At 36.1% G+C, this 27,979-nt stretch overlaps 1 protein-coding gene across 1 annotated transcript; it reads right to left on the bottom strand.

Annotated features, from left to right (window-relative positions):
• Window positions 1-76: 76 nt before the first annotated feature.
• ptprc (protein tyrosine phosphatase receptor type C) lies at window positions 77-27,966 on the bottom strand. Its single transcript, XM_028445688.1, has 29 exons — window positions 27,673-27,966; window positions 22,061-22,183; window positions 21,928-21,957; window positions 20,327-20,581; window positions 18,944-19,165; window positions 18,738-18,851; window positions 17,957-18,094; window positions 17,717-17,884; window positions 16,733-16,867; window positions 13,550-13,746; window positions 13,403-13,463; window positions 13,198-13,306; window positions 12,424-12,461; window positions 11,386-11,495; window positions 10,617-10,707; window positions 9,737-9,813; window positions 9,061-9,097; window positions 8,883-8,980; window positions 7,663-7,788; window positions 7,181-7,320; window positions 5,675-5,828; window positions 4,519-4,662; window positions 4,347-4,437; window positions 4,139-4,272; window positions 2,862-2,981; window positions 2,659-2,781; window positions 2,421-2,575; window positions 1,426-1,561; window positions 77-643 (listed from the first exon to the last, which is right to left on the bottom strand). Exons 1-29 carry the CDS (start codon window positions 27,734-27,736, stop codon window positions 395-397), a joined length of 3,639 nt encoding a protein of 1,212 aa, XP_028301489.1. The 5' UTR covers window positions 27,737-27,966; the 3' UTR covers window positions 77-394.
• Window positions 27,967-27,979: the final 13 nt, after the last annotated feature.

The following is a 27,979-nucleotide window of genomic DNA, read 5'->3' on the forward strand; positions in this document are numbered from 1 at the left end:
AAGCATTAAATGACAGGTTTTAATATCATTAAATTAGCTATAGCAGTTATATTATCATACCTTTACTATCATGCCACCATTCATATCCAGCTAGAAAAATACTTTAAAAACAATTTTAATAAGCCTAACCTATAATTTGAGAACGAGATAATCCATTTTAACTTTTAAATCAAATTTTAAGTCTCTCACTATACATTAAAACTTTTATATCAGCAACTCTTGCGTTTTCCACATCCTTTTACCTCAATATAATAACTTAACGGAAAATTTGGGAAATCAACATTAAATATCTGATCAAATTCTCGACAAATGTGAAACGAGTTGAAGCTTTACATTGTTTGTACATTCATAAGGTGGATTTAACAGCTTTAAACTCCAGTTAGTGACAGATCACTCAGGCCTCCATGCTGTCTGTCTCCTCCTGTGTAATCTGCTTTTCCTTCTCATCCTCTTCCCTTATCATCAGAGGACTGTCTGCTGCTGCCCCCTGCTGGCCATTGCTGGTAGTGCTTAGGGGCTCCTCTGCTTTGGTTTCATTCACCATCTGAACAGAGTCTCCTGCACCCACTTCTGTTGGCTTTGCCTCCCCATTAGGGACTGGGAACAGGTTCTCCAGAGCTTTGTATAGAAACTGGTAATGCTCCTGTAAGACACAAAGGCACGCTATCAATTGTTCTATACTGGTAAGTATAGCTCATAAAAAATGATCTTCTTCAAAACATATCACAACAACTCCGACACTAACTCTTACTCTAAAGCAGTGTTTTTCAACCTTGGGGTCGTGACCCCATTTGGGGGGGCTGGAATTTAAATGGGGTCACCTGAAAGGTCTACTAATTGATTTTTTTTTTTTTTAAATACTGATTAAAATCTTTTATTATTAAATTCTGATCATTAAATTGTTTTTAAAATTAAAGCACAACACACAATCGTAATTTAATCAACTGTGTTCTATACTTTCATTTTTTTCAAATCATGATCAGAAACTAATTCTAGAAAAAAAAAAAATGTCTTTGGGGTCATGGGGAAATGGGGTCACGATCCAAGAAAGGTTGGGAAGCACTGCTCTCAAGGTTTTTATTGCAATCTATTTTTAATACATCTTTTATCAACTGTTTTCAAATTCCCATTCCACTTTCAATAGCCACCCAAACAAAAATTATTTGACACTTTTTAAAATCGTAAATCGTCCTAACATCTAGATCTAATTAAAGTAGAACTCAAACAATATATGTAGATAGACAACCCCATTCAGCATTAATTGTGCTCTTTAATAAACAATCTTCATTAAGGTCATAAAAAGCAGCCCTCATTTAAGAATATTTTAATAGAATGTATTTGTGAGTCACAAATTGTGACAGCCGCAATCAATTCATAAACTATGAATAAATTAAAGGAAGGTAAAGATGAAACCCTTTTCCTTACCAGATTGGAAAACATTCCCTGTCTCTCTTTGCGCAGAGTTTTGGCCACCTGGAACACATCCACCAGCTTCTCCGTCTCTGCGCTGTCCAGCAGGTTCCATAGAGCGCAGAAGATCCCAGAGCGGGACGAGCCATCACTGAGGGCAAACACGATTACGACAAAAGCACAAAAACAGAGTCATAACACTTTGGTGAGAGGGAATCTTTTCCTGATCAAATACTTCTTAACCCAGGAGAATTCTCAGTCACACTTTACTTGAAGTTTCATACATAAGGCTGACATTATGCTGCCATTATTATGACATGACACCTGTCATTAGCATAAATAAGGTGTCATGAAGGCTGTCATTAAGTGTCATTTGTAAACCTAACCCTAACCCGTCGTTACCCTAACCCTTAAACCCTAAGCCCTACCTAACCTTGCCAAAGCCAGGCCCCTTGAATAAAATCCTCACAGACACTTCTTTTTAAAATAAGACTGTCTTTGTTTAACTGAACATATATTTAAAACGAAAGCTTGATTCTTTTTTTAATTTTATTATAGTCTCATCCCTACCTAACCCTTAGTTACCTAACCCTAGCTAACCCCACTAGATCCCTCCACCTAATGCAAAAAAATGCCAACATAACTCCAAAAGTGTCATAATTTAGCAAATGACACTTAATGACAGCCTTCATGTATAAAACTTCAAGTAAAGTGTTACCAAATGTTCTACTTCTTGGCAGAAAGACACAAACAGCCTGTATCGTATTTGTGCAGGTAACCAATGTTTAAATAATTGTGCTGGTAACCAATGTTTAAATAATTGTGCTGGTAACCAATGTTTAAATAATTGTGCTGGTAACCAATATTTAAATAATTGTGCTGGTAACCAATATTTAAATAATTGTGCAGGTAACCAATGTTTAAACTATTCAAGTGTTTGTGTCACAGGAGAATCAACATGATAACAGTGATAACGATGAACAGAGAGCATTTCTGTGGCCTAGTCTTACCTGCAGTGGACCACTATGTTCCTCTGGGATTTATCGATGTGGAATTTCACCTTCATGTTCTTGATCATTTCTGTAAGATCTTCAGGTTTCTCTGGTACCTCAGAGCCTTCCCACTTCAGGAACTGGAAATGCTTCACAGTCCGACTCTTTTTCCTCTGTGGGAGGACGATTGAAAACATTGTGACATCACACTAAGGCGACAGAGCACAGGGTGACGCATCAGACGTCTGTGTGATACCTTCACGTGTCGGATCAGAAAGTCACGGCTGATGAAAGTTGGAAAGGTATCTGTGCTGACTAGCTTCACCTCAATCTCCCCAAAGGTTTGATCCTCTTGATTCCAGTACACAGAGTCTAAATCCTGTCATCATGAAGAGAAAAAACACTGATACACCAAACATCAACCAAACAGTGTGAAACACTAGTAGGGCGTCTGCGTACCTCGTCTGAAAGCATGGCGATGGCCGGCACCTGTTTCTGGTAAACCATGAACCAGAAATCCTCCACCGTGTCGGTCAGTGGAGTCTGTGCAGTGATGAAGACACGGGGACCCCAGTAGCCCTGATAAACGGAGAAGCCAAGTCACATCATAGTCATTTGGCTTTAAACTCAACTTTCAGAAATGTTTATGTAAGTATCCTAAGTTATGAAACTACATCTTCTTCAGTTTATGTAAATTTGCACAGTCTGTCATTTCTTTTAAGGCTAATAAACTTTGGAATAAGCTTTTTAGTATAAACAACATTTTCAAGAGAGGTTAAAAATGGCTTTTAGAAAACCAGAAATGCACTCACCTCTGAATGAATGTATGTTATATAAATGAGATTTATTCACAAATTATTTTTGCTGCATGATTGACTTGGATTGACCAGAAGTTTTATTGTATCTGTTAGTGATCTCAAAATTACATATATTCTTTTCCATTTTATTTATTTATTAACCAATAGAATGTACATAACTAGCACTGGATATATTGCATCTTGACCCTTCCCCCCAAGGACTACAGATGGAAAATAGCTTTTAAGCTAGTGTGATACAAACATCTCTGTTTTTATAACTTCATTTATTTGTACGCTGTCCTAAAAAGTGAATAAATTAAATGAAAAAAATACTTCAAAAACTTAAAGCTGCTAAAGACACTTTTTTTTAAATCAGATAAAGACATAGTGTAGGCCTCATAGATCAATAAATTGACATTTTCGGAAAAGTTTTGTGCTTTGCATTGTGGGATGTGGAGTCCTGTAAACGGATGCATAGAAGTGTTTTTTACTTCATTCTTACTCTGATTTCTTGGGTTTCTTTGCTAGACAAGGTATTCAAATTTGGCCAGATTTGGATGTTTTCGCGTACGCCCCAAAATAAACATTTACCAACTTTTAGTTCATGAAAATACCGGGAATGTCTTCGGCAGAGTTTTTTTTGGGGGGTAAACACAATAAATCACGATAAGAATGAACTAAAAACACTTCTATGCATCTGTCAACACAGGACTCCACATCCCACAATGCAATGCACAAAACTTTTCCTAAAATGTCAATAAACTGAGGGTTTACAGTGGAAATCAAAAATGAAACATTTATTGATCTATAAAATACACAAATCTGAGATATTTAATGAAGAAGAAATAAGTGGAATAGGAAGAACTGCAACACGATTAAACCAATGACTTCTGTTTGAGTTTTTTGTGTAGGAGTTGAACGTTTCTGTAAACCACTTACATCTATGTGAGAAGCATTAATGTATTTGGTGGATTCTTCATCTTCCTCATCAGAAGATTCCTCATCCTCATCATTGGCCTCACTGTCCTGGCTTTGTCCTTCGTCCAGTCTCAGCAACACTCGGTTGTAGTCGTCTGAGGAGCCACAGTGTTGATGATGTTAAAAATGAAGGGCGATGGATGGTTAATGTTGCTCATTTGACACTCACATGGGATGGCTGACATCGAGCGATTCTTCTTCTTGTTTTCTTCTGTGATCCCTGCCTTGCAATGCCTCCAGTTTGGAAAATTGGGGAGTCTCTAAAATACACATTTAGATTTCATCATCTCTCTATCAAACATCTTTAGGAAATGACTGCATATGCAGAAAAGGTGTCGTACCTCAAACTCTTCCTCCAGTAAGGTGGGCTCGTTGTCAGAGTTGTAGAGCGTGCTCAGTGTGCTGTGGAGCTCTGACAGGGAGATCTCTGTCTCTCCAAACTGGTTGTGCTCCAGCAGAGCCTGGTGAATCAGGATGTACTGGGGCTGGTTGTTGACAAGAAAACACATTTTAAAATCACACGGGGAGTCATTTTCACACAAATAACATCTTTCACTTCTATGTGCGTGCTTTATCAAGTCGAATGGAACGCAGAGGTGTAAAGGGCACTGTTATATCCTACTCATGTAGAAGTACTGTTACTTAATTGAAATTGTACTCAAGTACAAGTAAGTTGTACATTCAATACTCAAGTACAAGTAAGAAGTAGCTCAATTAAATACTGCTCCAAGTAAAAGTTACTAGTTACTTTCACCCATAAATCTTGCCACGGTTCCCTTGCATACAGTAAAGGTTTGTCAAAATGTACAATTCTTTTCAAAAAGAAATAACACAAATTAATTTAATTCAAAATAAAATAATTCTCAGGCTCTAAGTATAGCTAAAATTATGAACTCTAAACCTGATAAAATAACCGGCATTCAATGCTGTTTTAGCGCGGTGCATTATGTTTAATCTGGTTGGTCGGCTATGATGTGATGCATTTGATTGCTGTCTGGTCATTTCAATTTTGTGTAGTTTCACAATGTCCGTTGATAGTTTTATAACAAATAAATAATGATTAACTCAGTAAGGGTTGGGTGTAGAAATCTAATGAATTACTTTACTTCTTATAAAACGTACTTACGTACAAGTAAAATTACTGATTTAGAAATATACTCAAAAAAGTACAAGTACTCAAAAAAGTGACTCAATTACAGTAACGTGAGTAACTAATCCATTACTTTCACCTCTGATTGAAAGTTGTACAGTAGGCTTACAGTCAGGGTTCCAGGTTTAATCTTATGTTATTAGTCATTTGATCTCTCTATATTGCTATAGTTAAACCACTCTGTGGAATATGACGGTCTATTTAGAATGGACAGTTTTTTTGCGCGTTTAAATAGGTTCACTTTACGTGAATAAACATCCGAAATTCCTTGGTCGCACAGATCATCTCAGTCAGTAATAAAATCACAGTAAGAATTAGGAAAAAGAAGTGAATAGAGAACATCTCACCTCCACCTGAACCATGTGACCTCTTTGTCTGCGGAGTTCCACCACAGACCCATAAACATCCACCCTGCCCTCGGCCTCCAGGCACTCCATCATGGCATCAATACTGATGTAGGTGCCTGTTCTGCCGACCCCCGCGCTGCACAAACACAAGATAACGGACTTGTTATTAACCGGACGATTATCCTTGGGGTCATCCTTACATCACCTCAGGAAAGGTTTACTGTCAATGAGCTTTTGGAACAGCTCTTTCACAGTGAAAATGACGTAGAGGAGAATGTGTGTGAGACAGAGGGCTTTATCGTGAATAAAACCAAATATGTTACAAAAAAGCTCCTTTTGAGAGCCATTAATTTGCACCCCAAATCAGACAAGATTTGGATGAAATGAAGGTCTTGATGATGATGATGATAATGATGATGAGTAGTAGTAGTAGTAGTAGTAGTAGTAGTAGTAGTAGTAGTAGTAGTAGAAGTAGTAGTATTAGTAATAGTAGAAGTAGTAATAGTAGTATGTCGTAGTGGTAGTAGTATCGTAGTCTAGTAAGTCGTCGTAGTAGTCGTAGTCGTGTACTCGTCGCCGTCGTCCTCGTCGTCTTCGTCGTCCGTGGTCCTCGTAGGAGTAGTCGTCGTCCTCGTCTCGTCGTCGTAGCGTCGTCCGTCGTCGTGGTGTTCGTCGACCGTCGTCGTCGTCGTCGTCGTCGTCGTAGTCGTCGTCGTAGTCGGGGTGTTAGTCGCCGTCGTCCTCGTCGTCTTCTCGTAGGTCGTCTCGTCGCAGTCGTCGTCGTTTCGTCGCCGTCGTCGTCTTAGTCATCGTCCCCGTCGTCCTCTCGCCTTCGTCGTCGTGGTCGTCGCCGTCGTCGTCGTCGTCGTCGTGGTGTTCGTCGTCGCCGTCGTCGTCTGTCCTCGTCCCCGTCGTCCTCGTCGCCTTCGTCGTCGGTCGTCTCGTCGTCGTCGTCGTCGTGGTGTTCGTCTCTCGTCGTAGTCCGTCGTCTTCGTCGTCGTCGTCGTCGTCGTCGTCGTCGTCGTCGTCGTCGTCGATCGTCGCGTCGTCGTAGTCGCGTCCGTCGTTGTCGTCGTAGTCGTCGTCGTCGTCGTCGTCGTCGTAGTGGTGGTGTTCGTCGTCTTCGTCCTCGTGTTTTTCGTCGTCGTGGTCGTCGTCAGTCTTCGTGGGTGTTCGTCGTCGCCGTCGTCGTCTTCGTCCTCGTCGCCGTCGTCTCGTCGTCTTCGTCGTCGTGGGCGTCGTCTTCGTCGCCGTCGTCGTCGTCGTCGTCGTCGTCGTCGTCGTCGTGGTGTTCGTCGTCGTCGTCGTCGTACTTCGTCCCTCGTCGCCGTCGTCCTCGTCGTCCTCGTCGTCGTCGTCGTCGTGGTCGTCGTCGTCTTCGATCGCCTCTTCGTCTTCGTCGTTGGGTCCTCGTCATGTCGTCTTTCGTTCGCTCCTCTCCTTCGCCCCCCTGCCCCTGGTTTCTTGCACTGCCGCTTTTTCCCCCCATGCCGGGTCCACCGCTGGGGCCACTGCCGACGATTCTTGAAAGCGTTGACGCGGCGCCTCAGTTTGAGGAGCAGCTGTGGCTCTCCTGGGACGCCGTGATCAGGCCAACTCATGAACTGGATCTGGGTCACTTCCCTCTCTGAGTTTTTCTCTTTCTTCTGCAAACGTTCCCACACAAATGTGATAAAAGCAGTTAGTTTGAGGTTACACAACAAAAGGCTCCTTCAGAGCATGTTGTAATTTAAAATTGGAAGATTGGAACTCTTCTTTTTCTCCAAAAAAATGTTTTATTTTGCCTACATATGCTGACTTTCATTTCCTTTGTATTTGTTGCAGCTGTATTAGGTTTTTTTTTTTCCCCAATGTGTAATGGCCTTGGTAATGTTCTGTTTTGTGTTTGCTTTTTGTTGTTGTAAACCTTTAAAATGGCACACCATCTCTCACACTTTGTCTAAGCACTGGTGTGTGAGCTGCTTTTAAAGATGCCGACTGAGACTCACATTGATCAAGCTGAGGTGCCGGATGTGGTAATCTGGAAAATGGTCCTCTGAGTTCAACTTCACAACAAACTCCTCAAAGATCTCGGCCTCTTCTTCATCAGCAGGCCAGTACTTTGCACACTTAACCTGCAAAACAATATAAGAATAAATCCATTAAGATAGTGACACCAATGACCCTAAACAGGACTTTACATGCTGGTAAACTGGTAAACACTTGCAGGCACAGGGTGGACATGCTGCAGAATATAATAAAGACTCAACCAACAATGAACATTACACCAAGCATTTCACAACATCTTTTTTCTGCAAGTCAAAAAAATGTAAAAGGTCAAAATCTCTATAATGAATTTAAAACTTTGGTTAGTCCTGTGCTTCTGCTAATACAATAGGTCAGTCGTTCCCAACCTTTTTTTTTGTCTGTGAACCCATTTCTATCTCACAAATTTCTGGCGACACCAAAGACATTTTTGTTAGAATTTGTTTTTGACCAGTTTTGGTTTTATACAGTGTTAAAGATTAGCCAAGATTAGTGACAAATTGCGCCAGCTCAGATATTTTTTATATTTAATTAGATTTAAATTTGAGAACGTGAAAGTATAGAATACATGTTTAAAATTGTATGTTGCGTAATTATTCAATTCCACTTTATTTATATAGCGCTAATTACAACAATAGTCATCTTGTAGCACTCAAAGAATTTATTTAAGAATTGAATCAATATATTAATAGATAAGGTAAATATATAGATTTAATAATAAAAATTTATTTTTATTTTTTTTAATATATCTTTTATCAGTAATTTAAAAAAAAAAAAAAATCAATTACTAGACATTTCATGCGACCGCATTTAAATTCCAGGCGATCCCACATGAGGTCACGACCCCAAGGTTGAAAAACCCTGTAATAAGTCATTATGTGTATGTGGTCATAATGTAACTATAGCACATCATATCCAATCTGCTATTGGATGATTTTAAGAAAAATTAAGTTGTAAACGCTGAACTTATAGTGTCTCCAAATGTCCACTGATCAAATATGACAGCTGATTAGCTGTCACTTCATTTCAGGGTTTTGAACTCAATCTAATTTAAACACAATTACATGACTGTCATGTTAGCGAGGCCCCGCCCTCTGACTGTGGTGGACTTTGCAAAACTTCTCAGATGTCGACATGTCTCCATAAAATTCAGACACATGTTGAGAAGTTCTCACTTCCTCACCTTGTTTCCCTCTTCACACTGAGTCACCATGACGATGATGGATGATTGCTGCTCCCAGATCATCCTCCAGAAGTCACACACAGTTTCGGTTTTGGGCCCTGCAGCACACACACACCACACACATCACGAGAGGCAGAAGAATACCAAGTCGACACTAAAGGTGCGGGTGAGGCTTTACCTTGTGCTGCGATGTACTTTTTAGGTTCTGAAAAGCCCTGCAGGGAAAATGAGGAAATAATTTAAACAGTTGAGAAGTTTTCCTAGAAAGGTTTTAGATGATAAAATAGTCAGATTCATTTTAGTGATCATTAGTAGGTTGAATGCTACCTAATAATGATTTATCAACAGTAAAATCTGATGTTTTTAACTGCAACAATTAAATCAGTCCAACAATTGTATCTGGGCTCAGTAATAATTTAATAAATGCAATGGAAGGACTTATTTGGATAAAAAATACAGGATGTGTAAAAACAAGTGTGTCATATTTAATACAAGTATTATTATCATATTAAGTGGGAATCATATTTAAGTGTGTTTTGAATTCAAACGAACAAATCAGAGGATGAATGGCAAATTATTTTCTTGTGTTTAAGGTGATTTTTAATATATTCATAATTGTATTTAAATAATTGTCATTGCAATTTATATTTGAATACATAATTCAAATAGGAATCTTAAGGCAACAACAACGTGGATGTGTTTAAAAAGCTAAAATAAATGATTAATGTTTATTGGCTTTGCTTTAGCGTTTAAATGTGTGTGACTTTGACACATGTTGTTTCACTGTTTCTTTTTCAGGGGCTTTCACAGCAGTTGTGAAAGTAGTGTTGGTGCAACATCTGGCTTTTACACACGTTGATGAAGCTGGCGTTGATGTAGTCACTTCCTGCCTGTCCACTTCCTGTGGAGAGCTGCACTCGGGTGTAATCATCTATTGCAAAAAAAAAGTTATCACCAAACACCTTCGAAGCCAATGTGTCAGGCCCAGAAAAAGGACTCGAGGCATTTGTGCACTAAACCTTTTTAGAAGATACATCTTCTCACTTTAAACACAAATCACCATGTTCACACAAGAAATAAAAGTCTAATAAATAAATAAATACAAATTTTAAAAAGAGCGACTTTCGTATGAAGAGAAATGTGTTTTTTTTTAATGTAATCAAACAAAAAAAGATTTGCAAACAAAACTATCATTACGTTTTTTTTATGTTTACATTATTTATTGATTACAAATCAAAAAGTAGTTCTCATGAAACTATACATGTTGTTTGCGTTTCAACTTTAAGGTTATGGGCGGGGCCTCCTCCGAACAATTTCTTTTTATTGGTCAGTTTCCACAAGCACAAACAAAACCAGCATTAAAAAAATAAAAACATAGTAATGATAGTTTTGTTTGCAAATCTTTTTAAAATTACAAATTCATTATCTTTGTTTGCAAATCTTCTTTTTCTTTATTTCAAATTCATTTTTTGTTTGATTTCAAAATGCATCACTTCTCTCTATACTTTCAGTTCTACTTTTATCTGTGAATAGGCCTACAATACATACAATAATTTAAAAATCAGCAAGAATAACTATCTCACTTTGGAAGAAGTTTTACAGTTTTTCAGTTTGATTTATGTCATGTATTGGAGAATTAAAAAAAAATGGCAAAATGTAAAAAATAAAATAAAATGTAATTTGTGCAATCTGCTCATTTTTGCTCACAGAAATTCAATCTAAATAAAATCTCACAAGGCAAAATGTCCACGTAGCGGTTTTTGATGGCATTGCAGGTCCTTCTGGCCTCCTTCACAGTGTATCTGGAGAAAATCCTGGGAATGGTCTGAAAACAGGAGCACGAGAAACACCAGGGTTGGGGTCGATTCTAATTGCGTAAATGATCATTAATTACAATTATGACGCTATTGTAATTGAATAAATCGGGGGTATACTGACAGATAAAAGACTCAGACGCCCACACCAAAAATATTAATGCAAATAATACCATGGATAAGGAAGCCTGAACTTTAGTAAATGAAAACATAATTGAAATTGCCTTTCAGGAGGAAAATTATTATTGCAATATTAATTGTAATTGGAAAAAATGCTGGTCACCATAACAATAAATGAATTGTAATTGAAAATGGATAATTGAAAACATAATTGTAATGTAAAGTGGAATATGGTTTTAATTTTAAGGGATTTCTGGGAGGGAGGAGGCAGACAACATGGTACTTCTCTAATCATCAGTGATAACTTATGTGGATCTATTCTATTGTCTATAATTATCAACCTGATCATGGTTAACTCGTAAATATAAGGATAATACAATCTGATTTCAGATGTAAGGTTTTAAAAAAGTAAATTGTTTATATTTTATTTTCTTTTAACTCAATATACTGGAAATGCATATTACTCACTATTGTTCAGGCAGTGAGGTTAGAGAAGTAGTGGCAGTTTTTATGTTTTTTCCACGAGTCCAGAAAACCATGAGGATACAAAAGAGGTTGTGCATATTTACTTGAAACTCAGCAAAGAAAAGTCTGGCTTCGTCTGCGTATTTCCTCTTAAAGGCCTCCTTCAGGATTTCTGCAGACATTGGCTCAACAGACATCAGGCTGTCCTCATCGTCTGTCATAGATAGAAAACAGACAGATAGCAAAATTAATTCTAGATATGTCAAATATTTGGATTTTAATGTATATTTGGCATCAAGAATCACATAAAGCTTTTTGTAATATAAAAAATAATTGTCAGGTTTTCTCACATTTAAATGCACTAGTTCAGTGCCCGTATAGGAAATATGTATTACTATAGAAAAATGGGAGGTTAAGTTGCTTTTTTATGGATGAACAAATGAGGTTGTGTTTGAAGGTGGGACGTCAGGGACATTTAGGTTTGTTGTGAAATGTGTAAAGTGATAACTATTGTGTTTTCATATATTTTGGCTTTTAGTAAGAACACTGTAGGGAGTTGAATCCCATCTATTCCGATTCCAGTTTGTTGTCCTCGCAGATCCGGATCTCCTCAGACCCAAACAGACTCAGTCCGGACTTGTTTAGTGTCGTTAATCCACAACAGTCATTTTAGATGCAAACGGAATTTGTAAAGCCTTTATGAAACAATTTATTAACAGTATCATTGCAGTCCAAACAAATCTGAAGTTGCACACCCTGGAACCAAGCAGCAGCCATGTTGAAACTCTCAGGTCAGTCTGATTCTGAACCGCAGAGATATTTGAGGAACACACACACACACACACACACACACACACAGACAGCGATTCCTTGCTTTTATAGAGAAGATAAGAAATCAATTAAAATCTATGAATGAACGCATTCCTTTCTCTAAAATGTTGCTGTCTTTCCATATAGGAAGGTTCCATATGCGAGTGGAAGAATGTGACACTAGCTGTAATGCAGACTGTTGTGGAGGTGAACATGAGCTACAATGTTAAGGTGTGAGTATATACTAAAAACTGTATTCAAACAGACATTAAGTGATTAACAAAAGTAAACATTGAGGAAAAAGATGACTTGAAGAATCACAATGTACATACTTCCTGCTGTAATGAGCCCAATGTTCTCCCCAATGTCTCTGAAATAGAAAGACAATAAAAAACAAAAGACAATAAACTTGTAAAACACAAATCAAATAAATATCTGAAGTTGTTTTAGACACTTAAAAAATAAAGATTAAACAAAAGTATTACATTGATTAATAATGTAAATAAATATGGTTTAATATGCATTATATACAAATTATTGTTATTATTAGTAGTAGTATTATTATTATTATTATTATTATTATTATTATTATTTTTATACATCCAAAAAAAATAAAATAAATAATGGAAGTTGTTCTGGTAGCTGAAGAGGTGCCAGGGCACTTCTCGAGCACTGCCGAGGTGCCCTTGAGCAAGGTACCAAATCCCATCACTGCTCCCTTCATTGTAAAGCAACTTTGAGTACCCAGAAAAGTGCTATATAAAATTGATGTATAATAATAATAATAATAATAATAATAATAATAATAATAATAATAATAATAATAATAATAATAATAATAATAATAACAACAAATCTAAAAGCAAAAAAACAGTTTGGGCAAATGATTTGTTAATACAGTTGATAGTAATGCATTTATTAATTATTAAAAGTCATTTTAAAGTCATGCTGTGTCAAATGTTAAAAATATATGATGTGTTTCGTGGCTACAATCACATTTCCCCTCTGCAAAAACCAAAATAAGCAGTAAAATGTTCTCTTTTTGTGTGTGAAGCACAAAAACTAAAAACTGACCATACAACATAAAGCTTAAAGATTATCCTTACTGGGAACGTCTGCGTCTCAACAGATAGATCTTATAGACGACAAACAGCAGAGCCAACGAGGTGATGATGATGAGAAACACGAGAAACCCAATGACTGCTTTATCATTGTCTGTGAAAGAACACACAAACGTGATGGAGGGTGAGCTTTAATAAATGCATGTGATACAGTAAAATGTAATCGTTGTTCATTAGTGGATAGACCTACACTGAGTGGACACTGTCTTTGACACGCGTGGACCCTCTAACTTTCCATTGAAAGCAGCCACCTTAAAAATCAAAATGTGTTGAGATGTAATTTAAAAGAATACTTTGAAATAACATTTTGACAACAAAAGAAGAAGATTGTACAAACCTCTACTTTGTATTCAGTGGAGTAGCTTAGATCTTTGAATTCAAATTCACACTTTGATTTACTTAGTTGGGTTCCGTCACTAAGATAAGCTATAAATTTGTGTTCAGGTCCCTTAAAGGAATGATGATATTTACACTTCACTTTAATCACGTTATGCTCAGGATTTGTGGCCTCCAGGTCAGAGACTTCTTCTGGTGCTTTATGGGAACACATGACAAAAAAAGAAAGATAGCGATCAATCATTTTTTGAATGAACAAAAACAGTTTAAAATGACATGTGCTGATTCTGATTTCATCTGATGAAGTTAGAATGGAGCTTCACACAAATGGTTCAAAACCAATTTTAGGAAAATGAAAAACCACAAAGAAAAGCTTTGTAAGTAAAATAAATATTTCTAGTTTGCTTTTGTGGGTTCAGTTGTTTAAATACGGTGGCCGTAAAAGCTCACAACACAACACAACACAACACAAATACAAACCCCACAACGCAACACAAAAGCATTCAGGTAAAAAAGCCACGAAGGAGAGTGACGTTAACTTTGGTACATAAAAAAAATCCACAAAGAAGAGTGACGTAAACGTTTGTGTCAGTGAAGCTGGATTATAATTACACTATGATTATAGTTACTCTATGATTATAATTACACTATGATTATAGTTACACTATGATTATAATTACTCTATGATTATAATTACACTATGATTATAGTTACTCTATGATTATAATTACACTATGATTATAGTTACACTATGATTATAATTACTCTATGATTATAGTTACACTATGATTATAATTACTCTATGATTATAATTACACTATGATTATAGTTACTCTATGATTATAATTACACTATGATTATAGTTACTCTATGATTATAATTACACTATGATTATAGTTACACTATGATTATAATTACTCTATGATTATAATTACACTATGATTATAGTTACTCTATGATTATAATTACACTATGATTATAGTTACACTATGATTATAATTACTCTATGATTATAATTACACTATGATTATAGTTACTCTATGATTATAATTACACTATGATTATAGTTACTCTATGATTATAATTACACTATGATTATAGTTACACTATGATTATAATTACTCTATGATTATAATTACACTATGATTATAGTTACACTATTAAAAAAACATGATAATGTGATGCAGGGTTTTTCAACCTTGAGGTTGTGACCCCATGAGGGGTCGCCTGAAATTCAAATGGGGTCCTTGGAAATGTCTAATAATTTCTAACAATGAAAAAAATACTGATTAAAAATGTATTTTTTTAAATGTTTTTATTATTAGTCTTATTCACATTATAACACCACACACACCAAACAATGTTAAACAACTTTTTTTCTATACTTTCACTTTCTCCAATATAAATCTAGTTCAAATAAAATGTAGTTTAAAAATATCTGAGCTGGTTTATCTTGTCCCTTTGTGCACTAATCCTGGCAACAATAAACATTATCAAAAGCTAATTCTAGAAAGGAAAAAAAAAAAAGTCTCTGGAGATGCTCCCAAAAAATAAAGAATAATAATCTATAACCATGTGTAATTAAAGACAATGCATGGAGGCTCCTGACTGCTGGTCGATTTATATTCTATTTATCTATAGTTTACATTTTTATTTTTTAGACATGTACCTCCTATGACAGTTTGCGTACCCCTGGTTGTACCCGTACCCCACTTTGGAAACCTAGACACTATGGGGTATTATTTTAAGACAGGGTTGGGGTCAATTATAGTTGTAATTGCGTAATTGATAATTAATTACAATTATGGCATAATAATAATAATTATAAGTGTAATTGAAGTTTTTAAAAACTGTTGCTGTTGTAATTGTAATTCAATTGTAATTGACTTTGGATAATTGACTTTGTAATTGCAATTGCCATGAAAATTTGATTAAAAAAAACTGTCAATAATAATTTAACGCAAAACTGGGGAACCATGTTACAGTTCTATGTACAGTTCTACACATATGTAGTTAACAATTATTAAAATATGTTTCTTATCAAGCTTTACCACATTTTACCATTTAAGAAAAATCAATTGAGGGGTTTACTGACACAAAAAGGCTCAGATGTCCACACCAAAAATATTAAAACCTATATTTTCATTGATTAGGAAGCCTAAAAAGTTAACCAATAGATAGGAATTAAATTAGATAATAGATATTTGTTTTTACAGTATTTTATAAATGATTAAGGAGCCTTTATCATAAGAGATGCTAACAGAAAGCTAACACAGCAGGAAGGTTAACTTTTATTAGGTTATTAATTTCAGGCTCAGTAAGTGTGATTAATTGTAATTGAACTTCAGTAATTGAGAATTTAATTGTAATTGACTTTTTGTGGATGAAAAATAATTGTAATTGACTTTTTGTGGATGAAAAATAATTGTAATTTAATTGTAATTGGAAAAAATGCAGGTCACTGTAATAGTATTTGAATTGTAATTGAACATGGATAATTGAAGACGTAATTGTAACTGAAAAATGTAATTGACCCCAACCTTGTTTTATGACCATCAGCCTAACGTTGCTGTGGTAACTAATCACCACCACTGACTTTGTTTTTCCAGCTTTTCCTTCCTAAGCTCGTCTGATCTGCAGCTTTAGAGATGATCCAAGATTACATTAAAATGATTCCAACTAAAGCTTTTGCATTTCATAAACCATATACTAATTCATGAGAATAATAGGGTTAACTCGTCACTTCCCAATAAAACATTTATAAGATTTATAAACAATCGAAGAAGACTCAAAACCAACGAGTAGCCGATTTGTCTCCCATTCTGTTGGTGGACTTGATCGATGGAAAAAAGGAAATATTTTACTAATATGGGTTCTTTTTAAAATAACACATTTTAGTTTAGAAATGTGTTCACTTTGTTTGTAGTTTTACATTTTCTAAAACAACCTAAAGATTCAGACAAATGCAGGCTTTCATTACGTAGTACACAAATCATAATTTTTCATCATTGCAGCATTTATCATGACAAATGATGACATAATGGGCTTATAAAATTGTTTACTCTCGCCATAAACTTTAAATAAAAATGAATGACCAATGCATTTGTAGGACTGATTGTGATGATATGCTGCCAGTTCTCCTTCTAAGTAAAGGTGTGAAATTAAATATGTTTATTTTACTTACTTCCTTCTGTGGTTTGGATTGTTTCTTGTCCTACCCACTGTTCATACTTCTTGTAGATCAGCTTAATAGAACAATAATACTGTGTGTACGGTGACAATCCAGTGATGTTGCATTCTCCTCCATTAGAGCTGGTGACTGTGGAGTGATTACGATAAAATGACTTAAAGTACAAGATTGTTCCCTTCAGAAAGACATGTTAGCACTTTAAACACAAGTAACAAACTCACAGAGAACAACCAAAGACAATAATTATAGATTATTAAATAACAGTTGATCCTGGCTGACGAGTAACTGTCAGTCGGTAAAAAAGAGCACAATATCCATAAATGATCATTTTATTATGAAAGCCTTTAATTGCAGGTTATGATTTATGTTTGATGGCATTAATTCAGCACTGTCTCAGAAAGGAAAAAAAATAATATTAATATGTTGTTTGGAAGATAATTTTACAGACTGTGAGTTTGTGACTCTCTTTGGGTCATGACCCAACATTTGGGCTTTCCACCTTATCTGTGTTTGAATTTACACTAATCATGTATGTTTTTCAGTGTAGCAAAAACAAACATATCCCAGATAGCTTATGGATGTGGGCCATGTCTTGCAATGATTCAGCATTTTTGGCATTCTTCTGGTCTTTACAAAATAGAGTTGTGCCAAAACTGGCCCACATAGGATGCTGCAAATGTGGGCTCGTTATCTTAAAACCATTTGGGCCAGTTGTGGCTGAAATATGGCAAGTTAGCATCAACTAGTCTAGATGTAAACCAAAAGTGGCCCATATATGAGGTATCGTATCTATTTGGTTTGTCCTTGGCTGACATCTGGTTTTGTGATGGCTTGGTTGTGGCAGGTTTTGCCAAACAGGATCAGAGCGCACATGTGCCGTCATTTCATGCGGTACGCGGGCCAGATGAACATGCCAGAAGTAGACCAGAAGATTTTTGCTATCTGGGATAAATAATGACCAGGAAAAGTTACACTTACGAGTGTTCTGCTGTTCCTTGTGCTTTGGGCTTGGAGGAGAACATACACAGCTGTAAGAAATGTTCATTTCTTGGTAAGGGACTCCCATACAGCTCGTATTGGTCGTGGTCCACTTCAACCCAATAGAAGTGTTCTCACGATGTGCGTTTACATCCTGTAACATGAAATCTGTCGGAACACAGGAGGCATCAGCAACGATCCAAACTGTATACAGCTTTTGCTTGATACAAGTCAACGTACCACATTTAATTTTAAACTGTCTGGTTGAAACGCTCATATTGGTGGTGACGTTGTTGTTCTTGACCAAACCAGTGCAGGTGTAAGATGTGTACGGCTCCAGATCTGACAGACTTTTAGTCACGTTGCTATTTTCTGTTTCTTAGGGGACAAAATAATAAGTTTTTCAATCATATCCCACATTACATACAGATATTTAAACACGGAGAGAATATTCAGACCAATGAAACCACAGCTCATTATACATCAGTCACTTTAAATTAAGGCCGCTCTAATGCGAGACTGAGTTTTGCTGCCTCAAAGTGCAGAGCCATCCCCAATCTACTAACGTGGGTTTGCATGTTCTCCTTGAGTAAACTATTAACTATGACTAGTAAAAAAAAAAAAACGAAAACTATATCACAATATATTGATATTTTTGGTAACCAATAAAAACTAAACTATAAAGTTACACTGGAATTAAATCCACAAAGAACTAAGTTTCTTAAGTTACTTTTGTAGCGTGGACAACTAAAATTTTAATGTCATTTACAGGTAGTTGACTAAAACTAGACTTTAACTGAAGTAGTCCTGGTGACTAAGTCTCATTTTAGTTAAAAAAAAAAAAATAATGAAAAAAAAAATCTAACTTTGCAGTCAAAAACAACACACAATCAGGACAAGCTGCGTACGAGAGATATGTACGCATGTTTTTATATTAATACATTGTTCTCTGCCGTAAGCAAAACATGAAATTGTTTTCCTCTCTCGACACGTTGCATTTCATCAGCTGTGTTTCACTCACCAGTGCAGGTATAATCAACTGAGAGATTGGCACATTTGGAGGGAAATGTGGTGGTTATGCTTGCAGGAACTGACTCGATAACCGTTGTTTGTATTTTCATTGTGTTTAGAAAATCTGTGAAAGAAATAAGAAAATAAAGTGCATGTGAAACACAGGATGGACGTCAGTGACATAAAATCTGATTGAAATAAACTTTTTATTCGTACCAACTGTGATGTTTTCCTTAAAGCTGGACGAGTTCCCACAGCCTCCAACATTCTTGATCTCTGTGGTAATTGTTGAGCAAACTTCTTCATACTCAGGTTTAAAACAGGTTTTGTTTGTACCTTCTGTAGATTGCGTTCTGTTTGACAGCGTGATGTTCCAACCACTTTGATAGCAAACAGATCCAGAGATCTCGTCATGTACAGGTACAATATCATCCTTCTCTAAAACACACAAGTGAAACACACTCCAAAGATCAATGGGTGCATAGAAACATGTTTAACCCCCTTATTAACCTTTTAATGCTTATCATTAAAAAAATAATAGTTTCCTTTTTTTTATTTTTATCTTTTTTGCTACATTCATGACCTTACCTAATTTGATGGGTACAATTGACTAAACATAACATTTTCTTGATGATATTTTTTTCAATGTGCTGAACACAAATCCCACGCTTTGGTGTTCCTCTGGGGTCAATTTGACCCCAAGCTGTTTTAGCTATGTAAAACCTTTTTTTTTATATACCTTGTCTGCACATGCCGTCTAAGGTCATCACTAGATGAAGTGTAATCTTTTTTATGACAGCAATGCATATTTAATTTATTTTATTGCAGAATTGTAACCATCACCAGCTCTCCCTAAGGAAGAGTAAGAAACACTTTATTAAAGGGAGAATGTAAAAAGAGAGGGTGTGTTACACCTAGGTGATGGGTAAGGGAACAGGGAAGAGGGAGTTAGGGTGGGGGGGGCCTTTCTGTCTGTGTGCGACCCATCAAATCAAATGAAATCTTAATTTATAAAAAGTGCTTTTCATACAATAAAATGCAGCTAAAAATGCTTTTACAAAGTAAAAAATAAAATTAAATAAAACATCCACCCCATATAAACCTCGTCCTCCACACACAGGTTAAAAGAAGGACAATGGCACATGGCTGGTACAGAGGATCTAGGTAAGGAGACATCACAAGGAGCCGTCTGCACCAGGAGCAGGACTCAGACCGTGGGCACAGGGCGCTGAGACAGAGCCCCCAGTCCAGCAAAACTGCAAAGGCCATATTCACCATCACTGCAGCCACGGCCCATGTGTGCCCTTATACAGCTGAATGTTTAACCTGATGGTGGCGCTGCAGGAAAGGTCATATCGCCACCACAACCAATAGAGTTCATACTCTTGTGGTCATTCGTTTTGTCAGTAAATTTGAGAAGATTTGAATGAAAACTATTAAAGATAAATTCATTCTAATTTAAAAGTTTGGCCTGATGGTGGCGCTAGAGAAGAGGTCAAGTGTTTTTTTTTTATGAAAAATCCTTTTCTGGAGACAAATATCCTTTAGATCAATCACGTGTTTGTAATATTTGAGGATAATAACAGGGTTAATACTCACCCATATGACCAGTAGTAGTTTCGTTTACTGTGCTGTTACAGTAGACTCCTGTGTGTGTGCGCACAACAACCTCATACACAGTGCAGGGCTTCAGTCGGGAGATGTTATACATTGAGCTTTCGTTAGAGAACGATACTTTGTGAGGAGTTGTTTCTGCTCCGTTTTCTTCATTAATAACTATGACGTAGTCAGCAGTCGTTACGTTGATCATGTCAATCCGAAGGCCATACTTGATGGGTGAAACACTGAAAGAACCTGTACAGGAGATCAACATCAGTACTGGTGCATAACATTGTCAGAAGCTAAAACCTTTAGCGCTCACTTTGGAGTTCTTTAACACTGATCTGTGGGAGAAGAGACGTTTCTACATTTTAAATAATAACATAACAGTCGTAAATGATGGACAGGACTCTTGAAAATGAGACCTCCTTGTTTCAATGGGACTATCTGTGTAAATAAAGGTTATAGAAAAATATATAAACAAATGTAAAGTTTGTTAACTTTTTTAAAATGTATTAAACATTTCAAAATAAAGGATTAGCATTACGATATGACCCCTGATACAATAATCCAAATCTAATATATCATTTTCCTGGATAATAAGCAGCAAGTGAATGTTTTGTCATGCAGGAAAAAGGTAAAGAATATGGATTTGAGCGTGTAGATGTAGACGCTCTGACAAAACTTAAAGAGCCCACCACAACTTTGCTGAAAATTACAGGTATTTTATTAGTATTTACAGTTGCCAGTGGCATCTTTAAACAAAACATTTCAAACTTTAGCTTGATGACATTAAATTCCCAGGATCTCAATATAGATATTTAATGTAAGCATTTGCTACTAACGTCTTAGTGCCTAATGCATCAGCACAGCACAGCTTCACTGCTGGAGTATCTGTAGCACAACATGTGTGAGCATAATATTATTTATGGCTCATTAATTTAGAGAATACCATAAACTCTGTAGTTTTGGCTGAAATGTGTCTAAAAAATGCTTTGATTATGGGCGGGGCTCCTGGAGCAGTTAAGACACGCCCAGCCTATACTATAAAATCTCCAAAGAACAATCTATGCTATGCTAACTAGCTACTCAATGCTCACTATACCGCTCTATTCACAATTCTCTCAATCCAACCTGCTCACTACAGATTGCAGTCAACAGGTGCTAGTTTTTATGGGAGGGGGCGGAGCCAACAGTGCCGCGAGAAGCCACCAAAACATCACAAACCACCGTTCTCAGCCAATTGTAAAATTTGATTGTAATAGCCGAGTTTCAACCCATAGATGGCAGTCATTATTACATTTTTACAACAAAATACGGCAAATTGAAATGACTGAAATGTCAAGAGTTGGACAATAATCAATTATCAACACTACTTCATACCCAAAAACATTTGTTTACAGATGAAAAAAGTGGTTTTGGGGTTTGGTTACTCTTTAAAGACATTTTTATGATGTTCAGTTAGCTGTAGTGATCCTCTGAGTTGTGATTTTCAGGGAGAAATCACAAAGAAATGGACAAATGTACATTTTAGGTGCTCAAACAGTGACATATGATGAATACTGTTGGATAATAAAGTTGAACTTTGAGCTTGTACTCACACTGTGAAGGAGTGGGAGGGGCCTCAGTGGCTGGAAGACACAAACTTAATGTTAAAATGAGCATTTTAAACAACAAAAGGTAGATTAGAATGTTTAGATTGCAGCAGTGCTAATATTGTGCTAATATTTTTACACATGATGGTGGTTGTCTCTGCAGATGTGGACTGGGTGATGGGGTCTGGGGTTATCTGAGGGGCTGTTTGGCTGCTGGCAGTGGGTGAGAGATTGGTTGTGGTTGTTGGCAGAGTGGAATCAGCTGTAGGTCAGAGAACAAAGTCAATGTCACATTATCAATTCAGCCATTAAATGTCACCCAGTGAAACTCAATACTGATATTTCACCCAGGACGGAAACAAAACTTGTTTCATCAACTGGGCCGTAAGGGGAAGTTTTACCCTTAACGTTGACACAGAACTATTGTTAATCTATATCACATATGTCAAACTCAAGGCCCGCGGGCCAGGTTCAGCCACCATATCATGTACTACAACCTGCAGGAAAATTTTGTTCAAAGAAGAAATGACAGAAAGACAGGATTTTTTGAAAATTATCATATAATTTGCACATAAAATACGATTTTGGGGGGGTGCCATACTACATTATTTACAGTTATATTCTCATCTCAAATTATCCCACAGAATTCTGGCAAATTACATTACAAATTTTGAGAAAATGAGTTGCAAAGTCAATTATTTTTTACCAATTGCTAAATATTCTGGATTTTGTTTGAATTTGTGCTTTTTTTCCCCACAAAAAAAGGAATTTTTCTAATTCGGCCCATTTGATGTGATATAATATGTGACCTTTGACACCCCTGCTTTATATTGTGTCTTTGTTTTTGTGTAGTAGATGTTATTACATGTGAGGAAATATACAAAAGCCTTTTATTTTATTATATTTAAAATATATGGCCATTTATTGTCAAGGCTTAATTCATCGAAGTGTCTGCGTGAATCAATGCTGATGTTGTGGTGAGCAGCCACATGGGCTATTTTAGTAAACGGTGATATCCTGTTCAGCGCCAAAGCTCAAAAGGGAGTTCCTGTCAATGAAAGACTGGCTATAGTTTGACTTTTCACACTTATTTACAAGCACTTAAATAATATGAGCAAAGGCAACCAATGAGAATCAATATTTTTTTTATTGTTATTATTATTATTTTTTTGGTTTGTGTTTTAAAACCAAGTTTGACTGAGTCAGAGGAAAAACCTATTTAATCATGTTTGGGTGCAGGACTCCTTATCTATTACTTTATGACTTATTTGTTGTTGTTTTTTTTTAAAAATAACTTGTTTGACTTTGAACATGTTTTCTCTCTTTAACGTGCGCTCTGCCCTCTTAAAGCAGCACCAGTGAACATCCTTGTAACACAGGATGTGGTTTGGCTCACTCTGCTTTCTCTCTGCAGTGACATTGCAAACACTGTTTTATTGATCGTTCCGTGAAAAGTCTGAGAGATTTTTCAGCGCTCACTGCATTTTCCAACCAACATTTAGAAGAAGAAAAAGACAAAACATGAAATACATCCCAATATTTTCTTTCTTCTTCTGAAAGCACGAGAAACACTGGTTAGAGAGGGAGGAATACATATTTATAATGTAGTAAATGCTAGAAAATGGCTCGTCTGTGGTTGTGTGAAGGGTTACAACTAATGACACCTTTTTCTGGTGGCCTATCAGTTCTCTATATAAGGTCTCAACAGGAAAACCAATGGACACATTTCCAACCTGCTAATTTATAATGTACACGTATGTAAATATATTGCATTTCATATACATTTATAAGATGTAAGATATTGTATTCAGAAAGATATATGTATGTTTTGTGTGTACCTATGTGTAAATTAAGTACAGACTGGTAAAGCTTTAGGTTACAATGTTTTGTTTTGCTTAGTTTTTATTGCTTTATAATGATTTTTGCATTTATTTTATTTATTTATTTTTTGGACCCCAGGAAGAATAGCTACAGCTCTGCTGCAGCTATTGAGGATTTTAATAAACTAACTAAACTAACTGTAAAAATGTACAAAATGTACAAAGTCTCATGTATAAATATAGAATAATGACAAATGTCCAAATGTGTGTTACATTGGATAACTAAAAAGAAAAAGAAAAGTGTGTTAGAGTTTGGATTTTATACTTTATACTTTACACATACATCTTTCTTTTGTAAGCAATTGTTACCATTTCATTTGGTTAAAAAAGTTCATCTTTTATGTCACCTCCACATTTTTCTGGAGGAAGATCAACTCGGCTTCTGTGATTGCCAGAAGAAGAAGTAAAGAAGTGAACCAATAGCTGCGCGGTTACAGTTGTTACCATACTGTTAAAGAGGATTCAGCCAAAATCGTACATTTAGACTCACGTGATCAAAGAAAAATAGACATTACTGGATATATGCAGGGACGTGCTAACAAGAAACAAATAGTTTGTTCAAGTGTTATTCTGTATTTACTTTTGGCATAATATACAGTGTGTGTCACTTAAATGCAGCTCAGAGCAGAATCCATAAATATGTTTATATGGTTTGCTGGAACAAACTTTGTGGAATAGGTTGTTTTTTTTTTAAAATAGCAAATTTTGCAACAAATCAAATATAACTTTTTTTTTCCTGCCCTACGATGGCTACTTTGTAAACATTTCAAATGTAACTACAGTATTGTCAGTTTGCCTAGCCAAAAATGTAAAATTAAAAGCTTGTACATAAGTTAACCTTAGTTTACACAGGGGTTGGCTCCACTTTTCAGCCCTCATTAAATTCATGTTATGCTGAGATCTAAATTGTCATAGCTGGTTAAATAATAACGATGACCTCAAACAGAAATATGTGTCTTGGCTTACGTTAGATTGAATAAATAATGAATAATTTATTGAAAAATTACTTTCAAACACTTCAAAACATGTCCATTTGTGTTTCCAGCAGTGATCAATCATAAAAGATTGTATTAATTAGTAACTTTGTACTTGTTTCTAACATCCTGGTGTTAGAAATTGCTGTATTTTATATCATTTTCTAAAATTCTGACTTTACATTTTCATTTTGAACCCTGTGCTTTCCTCTTTCTTTATAAACTATTTCGCATTTGCTGCTGAAACTGCCTGGAAGGCACACGCTGCTCTGCTGGTTTCTGACAGGAAACGAAGGCAACTCAGAGCAAAAGACGGAAGTCATTTTTTTTATTTAATGGCACATTTCAGGCCTGCTACAGCGGAAGAAAAACGGCGGGTTTCTCTCAAGCGGTTCAGGAAACTTAAACTCACTTTCTCATTAATTCTGATGTGAGATCACCTTTAATCTGTTCTTACTGCTAATACAACATTGGAGAAATGTAACCAAGTGTTACATTTGATATGTTTAGAAAAAATTCTGCTTTTACACATACAATATATTTAATAACCTTATACGATTGCATCATGCTAAATTCACAATGGCGGATTATTGAACAACAGATTGGTTTTTTGAACTGCTTTAAAAATGTGGTGAGCTGTTGTGTTTTTAGGAAAACCACTGCACTGTTAGCTCTTTGTTAACACAAGCATAGCTGATGAAATGAGTAATTGATTTATTTCTTTAGGTCCACTAGGTTTCTCCCCAAACTCATGTAATCCATCCGTGGTCGTCAACGTTACGCATATTTAAAAATGCTTTCAAACAAAAAATAGTGACTAATCTTAATGTATATATCATGTATTTATTAATGTTTTTGTTGGTGTAATGCAGGGGTCTGCAACCTGCGGCTCTGGAGCCTCATGTGGCTCTTTTGCAATGGCTCCCTATTGCTTAAAAAAAACAACTATTGAAATAAACAGTTAATTTTTTTACAGACGCTACTAATAATTAATGACATATAAAATCAAGATATAACAATTTGTTACCCTAAAATAAATCATGTTGTGCAATGACTCGGCCACCTTCCTACTTCACCTCCTGCAACATCTACAGACCATCAACTTTCCTTAAGTTTTAAATCCCTGGTAAGATAACTAAACTAACAAAAACACTATTCTGGAAGAAAATACAGATTTTAATTGTGTGGGGACAGATTCAATGTGCCAGTTGAATATGCATGCTTTATGTGTGGCAAGAAATGAGCAAGTAGCACATGTTGACCACATGATCATGTTTTATCAAATTCAAATTACTTTTTGTGGCTCTTTTCTTTATATAACATTGTGTTCATGTGAACTGAGATGCGTAAGATTGAAGATGGAAGATACTGTTTTGTTATTATTTCTTGAGGTTGTTTTATTTATACATTATATTTTTTATTTTAAACAGTTTATAAGTTGCCATTTACATGATCAATATAAATTAAACCAAATTAAATCAAACATTATTCTATATATGTTTAATTGTATATAATTTAATACACTGTATTGTTTTCATTGAGAAGGTATTTTTTTTCGGCTGCTTAAAGACTTTAATCCAGGTGAGATGAGGCCAAATGGCTGCTTTGTGAGTAAAGGTTGCAGAACCCTGGTTGTAATGAACATGTATCTTTTAATGTAATGTTTCTGTATATCTTTAACTGTCTTTAATTTTACTTCTGTTCTTACACGTACTAGAATCTTGATTTTTTTTTTTCTTTCTGTTTTTAATGGACCTCAGGAAGATTAGCGACCACCAAAGAACCTAATGGGGGTCCAATGAACAAATAAACAAATACCTGGTCATACACCCTCATAATAGATTTTCACTTTATTTTCATTTTCACCTAGATTACGATTTGTCGTGAGTATTTCAAGTGGAAGGCCTCAAATCTACCACCGAAGAGATGATGTTCAAACTGTCTTTTTTCAGCTCACAGTGCAGATATCTACTGAAAATAGCAATAAATAAATAGATGAATAAATAAATGTGTTAAACAGTAGCTGTGTGAGTGATTGTGCTAACGGCAGTCACTCAGCATGCACACCTTCACAAACCTACACACTTGGATTTTCACCATCTACAACACCCACATCAGCCACTGGGGTTGAAATGAAAAGATCACAGGGACACACCCCAAAAAAACTCTCTCATCTCTGACAGTCAGCCCCCCCACCACCACAGCCTCCACCCACACGCATCGCGCACTTACACCATCACACAATGTCAAAGCAGAACAGAAACATGAGTGGAAAAGGAAAATCCCACCGCTTTTTATCAAATGAAAGAACATGTTTTAAAGAGCGTCTTCCCATTAACAGCAGCCTTTGATTGAACACTGTGTGTTTATCCTTTTGCCAAAGGGGGCTCACAAACCTGTCACTTTTTCACTTCTCACATCACTGGCAGCGCGTGCTGTACTTTTTTTTTTTTTTTTGGGGGGGGGGGTTTGGAAAGTTTCATAAAATGTGAAGTAACACAAATGCGGATGCAACTCAAAAGGCAGGCGATACTGTAGCTTGTCACTTCTTTTTTTTTTTTTTTTTACATTAAATCGTTATATTCCTTACGCTGATGTTATCCACTTTTAAGCACAAGACAAAAATAATTTTGTTGAGCTTTTCTGCCAAAAGGTTTATGTCTTTATCTGACACCAACAAAAAAAAAAAAAAAAAATCACACGCTTTCTTACGTAAAAAAACACACTCAACAACCATCTGCTACAAGAAAACAGTGAAGTTTTAGACTTATTCTCATCACCTGCCAGTTTTTACTCTGAGCCAGACAGCTTTATTTTGGTTTTAAAGTTCTTTAAAACAAAACTTCCTCCATTTTCTAAAAGGCCTCCATTAAAACAAATGCACTGATGTTACTTACAGCTGGCCAAACCAACAATCCAAGCCCAGAGTATCAACAGCCTCAGAGTACGAAGATCTGCCATATCCAGCGATGTGTCAGTCCCCGCACCACACAGTGATGTCTCAGTAGGTGTCTCGCTTTAGAAAAAAAACTAACTAAAAGAATGTTGCCTTCTTGACTAAACCCTAATAAAGAAATACATCTAAATGTTGCGTCATTTTAAGAGACATAAAGTTCTGTCTTATCAGTCGACGCAGCTTCCTGGACTTGTTCCCCAAATCCTCAACCTCGCCTTTAGTTTCAAGTAAAGAAAGCGGGTGTGATG

This window comes from Gouania willdenowi, chromosome 4 (genome assembly GCF_900634775.1).
Source record: "Gouania willdenowi chromosome 4, fGouWil2.1, whole genome shotgun sequence".
Classification (NCBI taxonomy): Eukaryota; Metazoa; Chordata; class Actinopteri; order Blenniiformes; family Gobiesocidae; genus Gouania; species Gouania willdenowi.

Coding starts and splice junctions, on each gene's coding strand:
- ptprc (XM_028445688.1), bottom strand. CDS start 27,736: ATGGCAGATCTTCGTACTCTGAGGCTGTTGATACTCTGGGCTTGGATT. Junction 13,747..16,732: donor AATCCAAACCACAGAAGGAA/GTAAGTAAAATA, acceptor GTTCCCATAAAG/CACCAGAAGAAGTCTCTGAC. Junction 13,307..13,402: donor AAAGACAGTGTCCACTCAGT/GTAGGTCTATCC, acceptor GTTCTTTCACAG/ACAATGATAAAGCAGTCATT.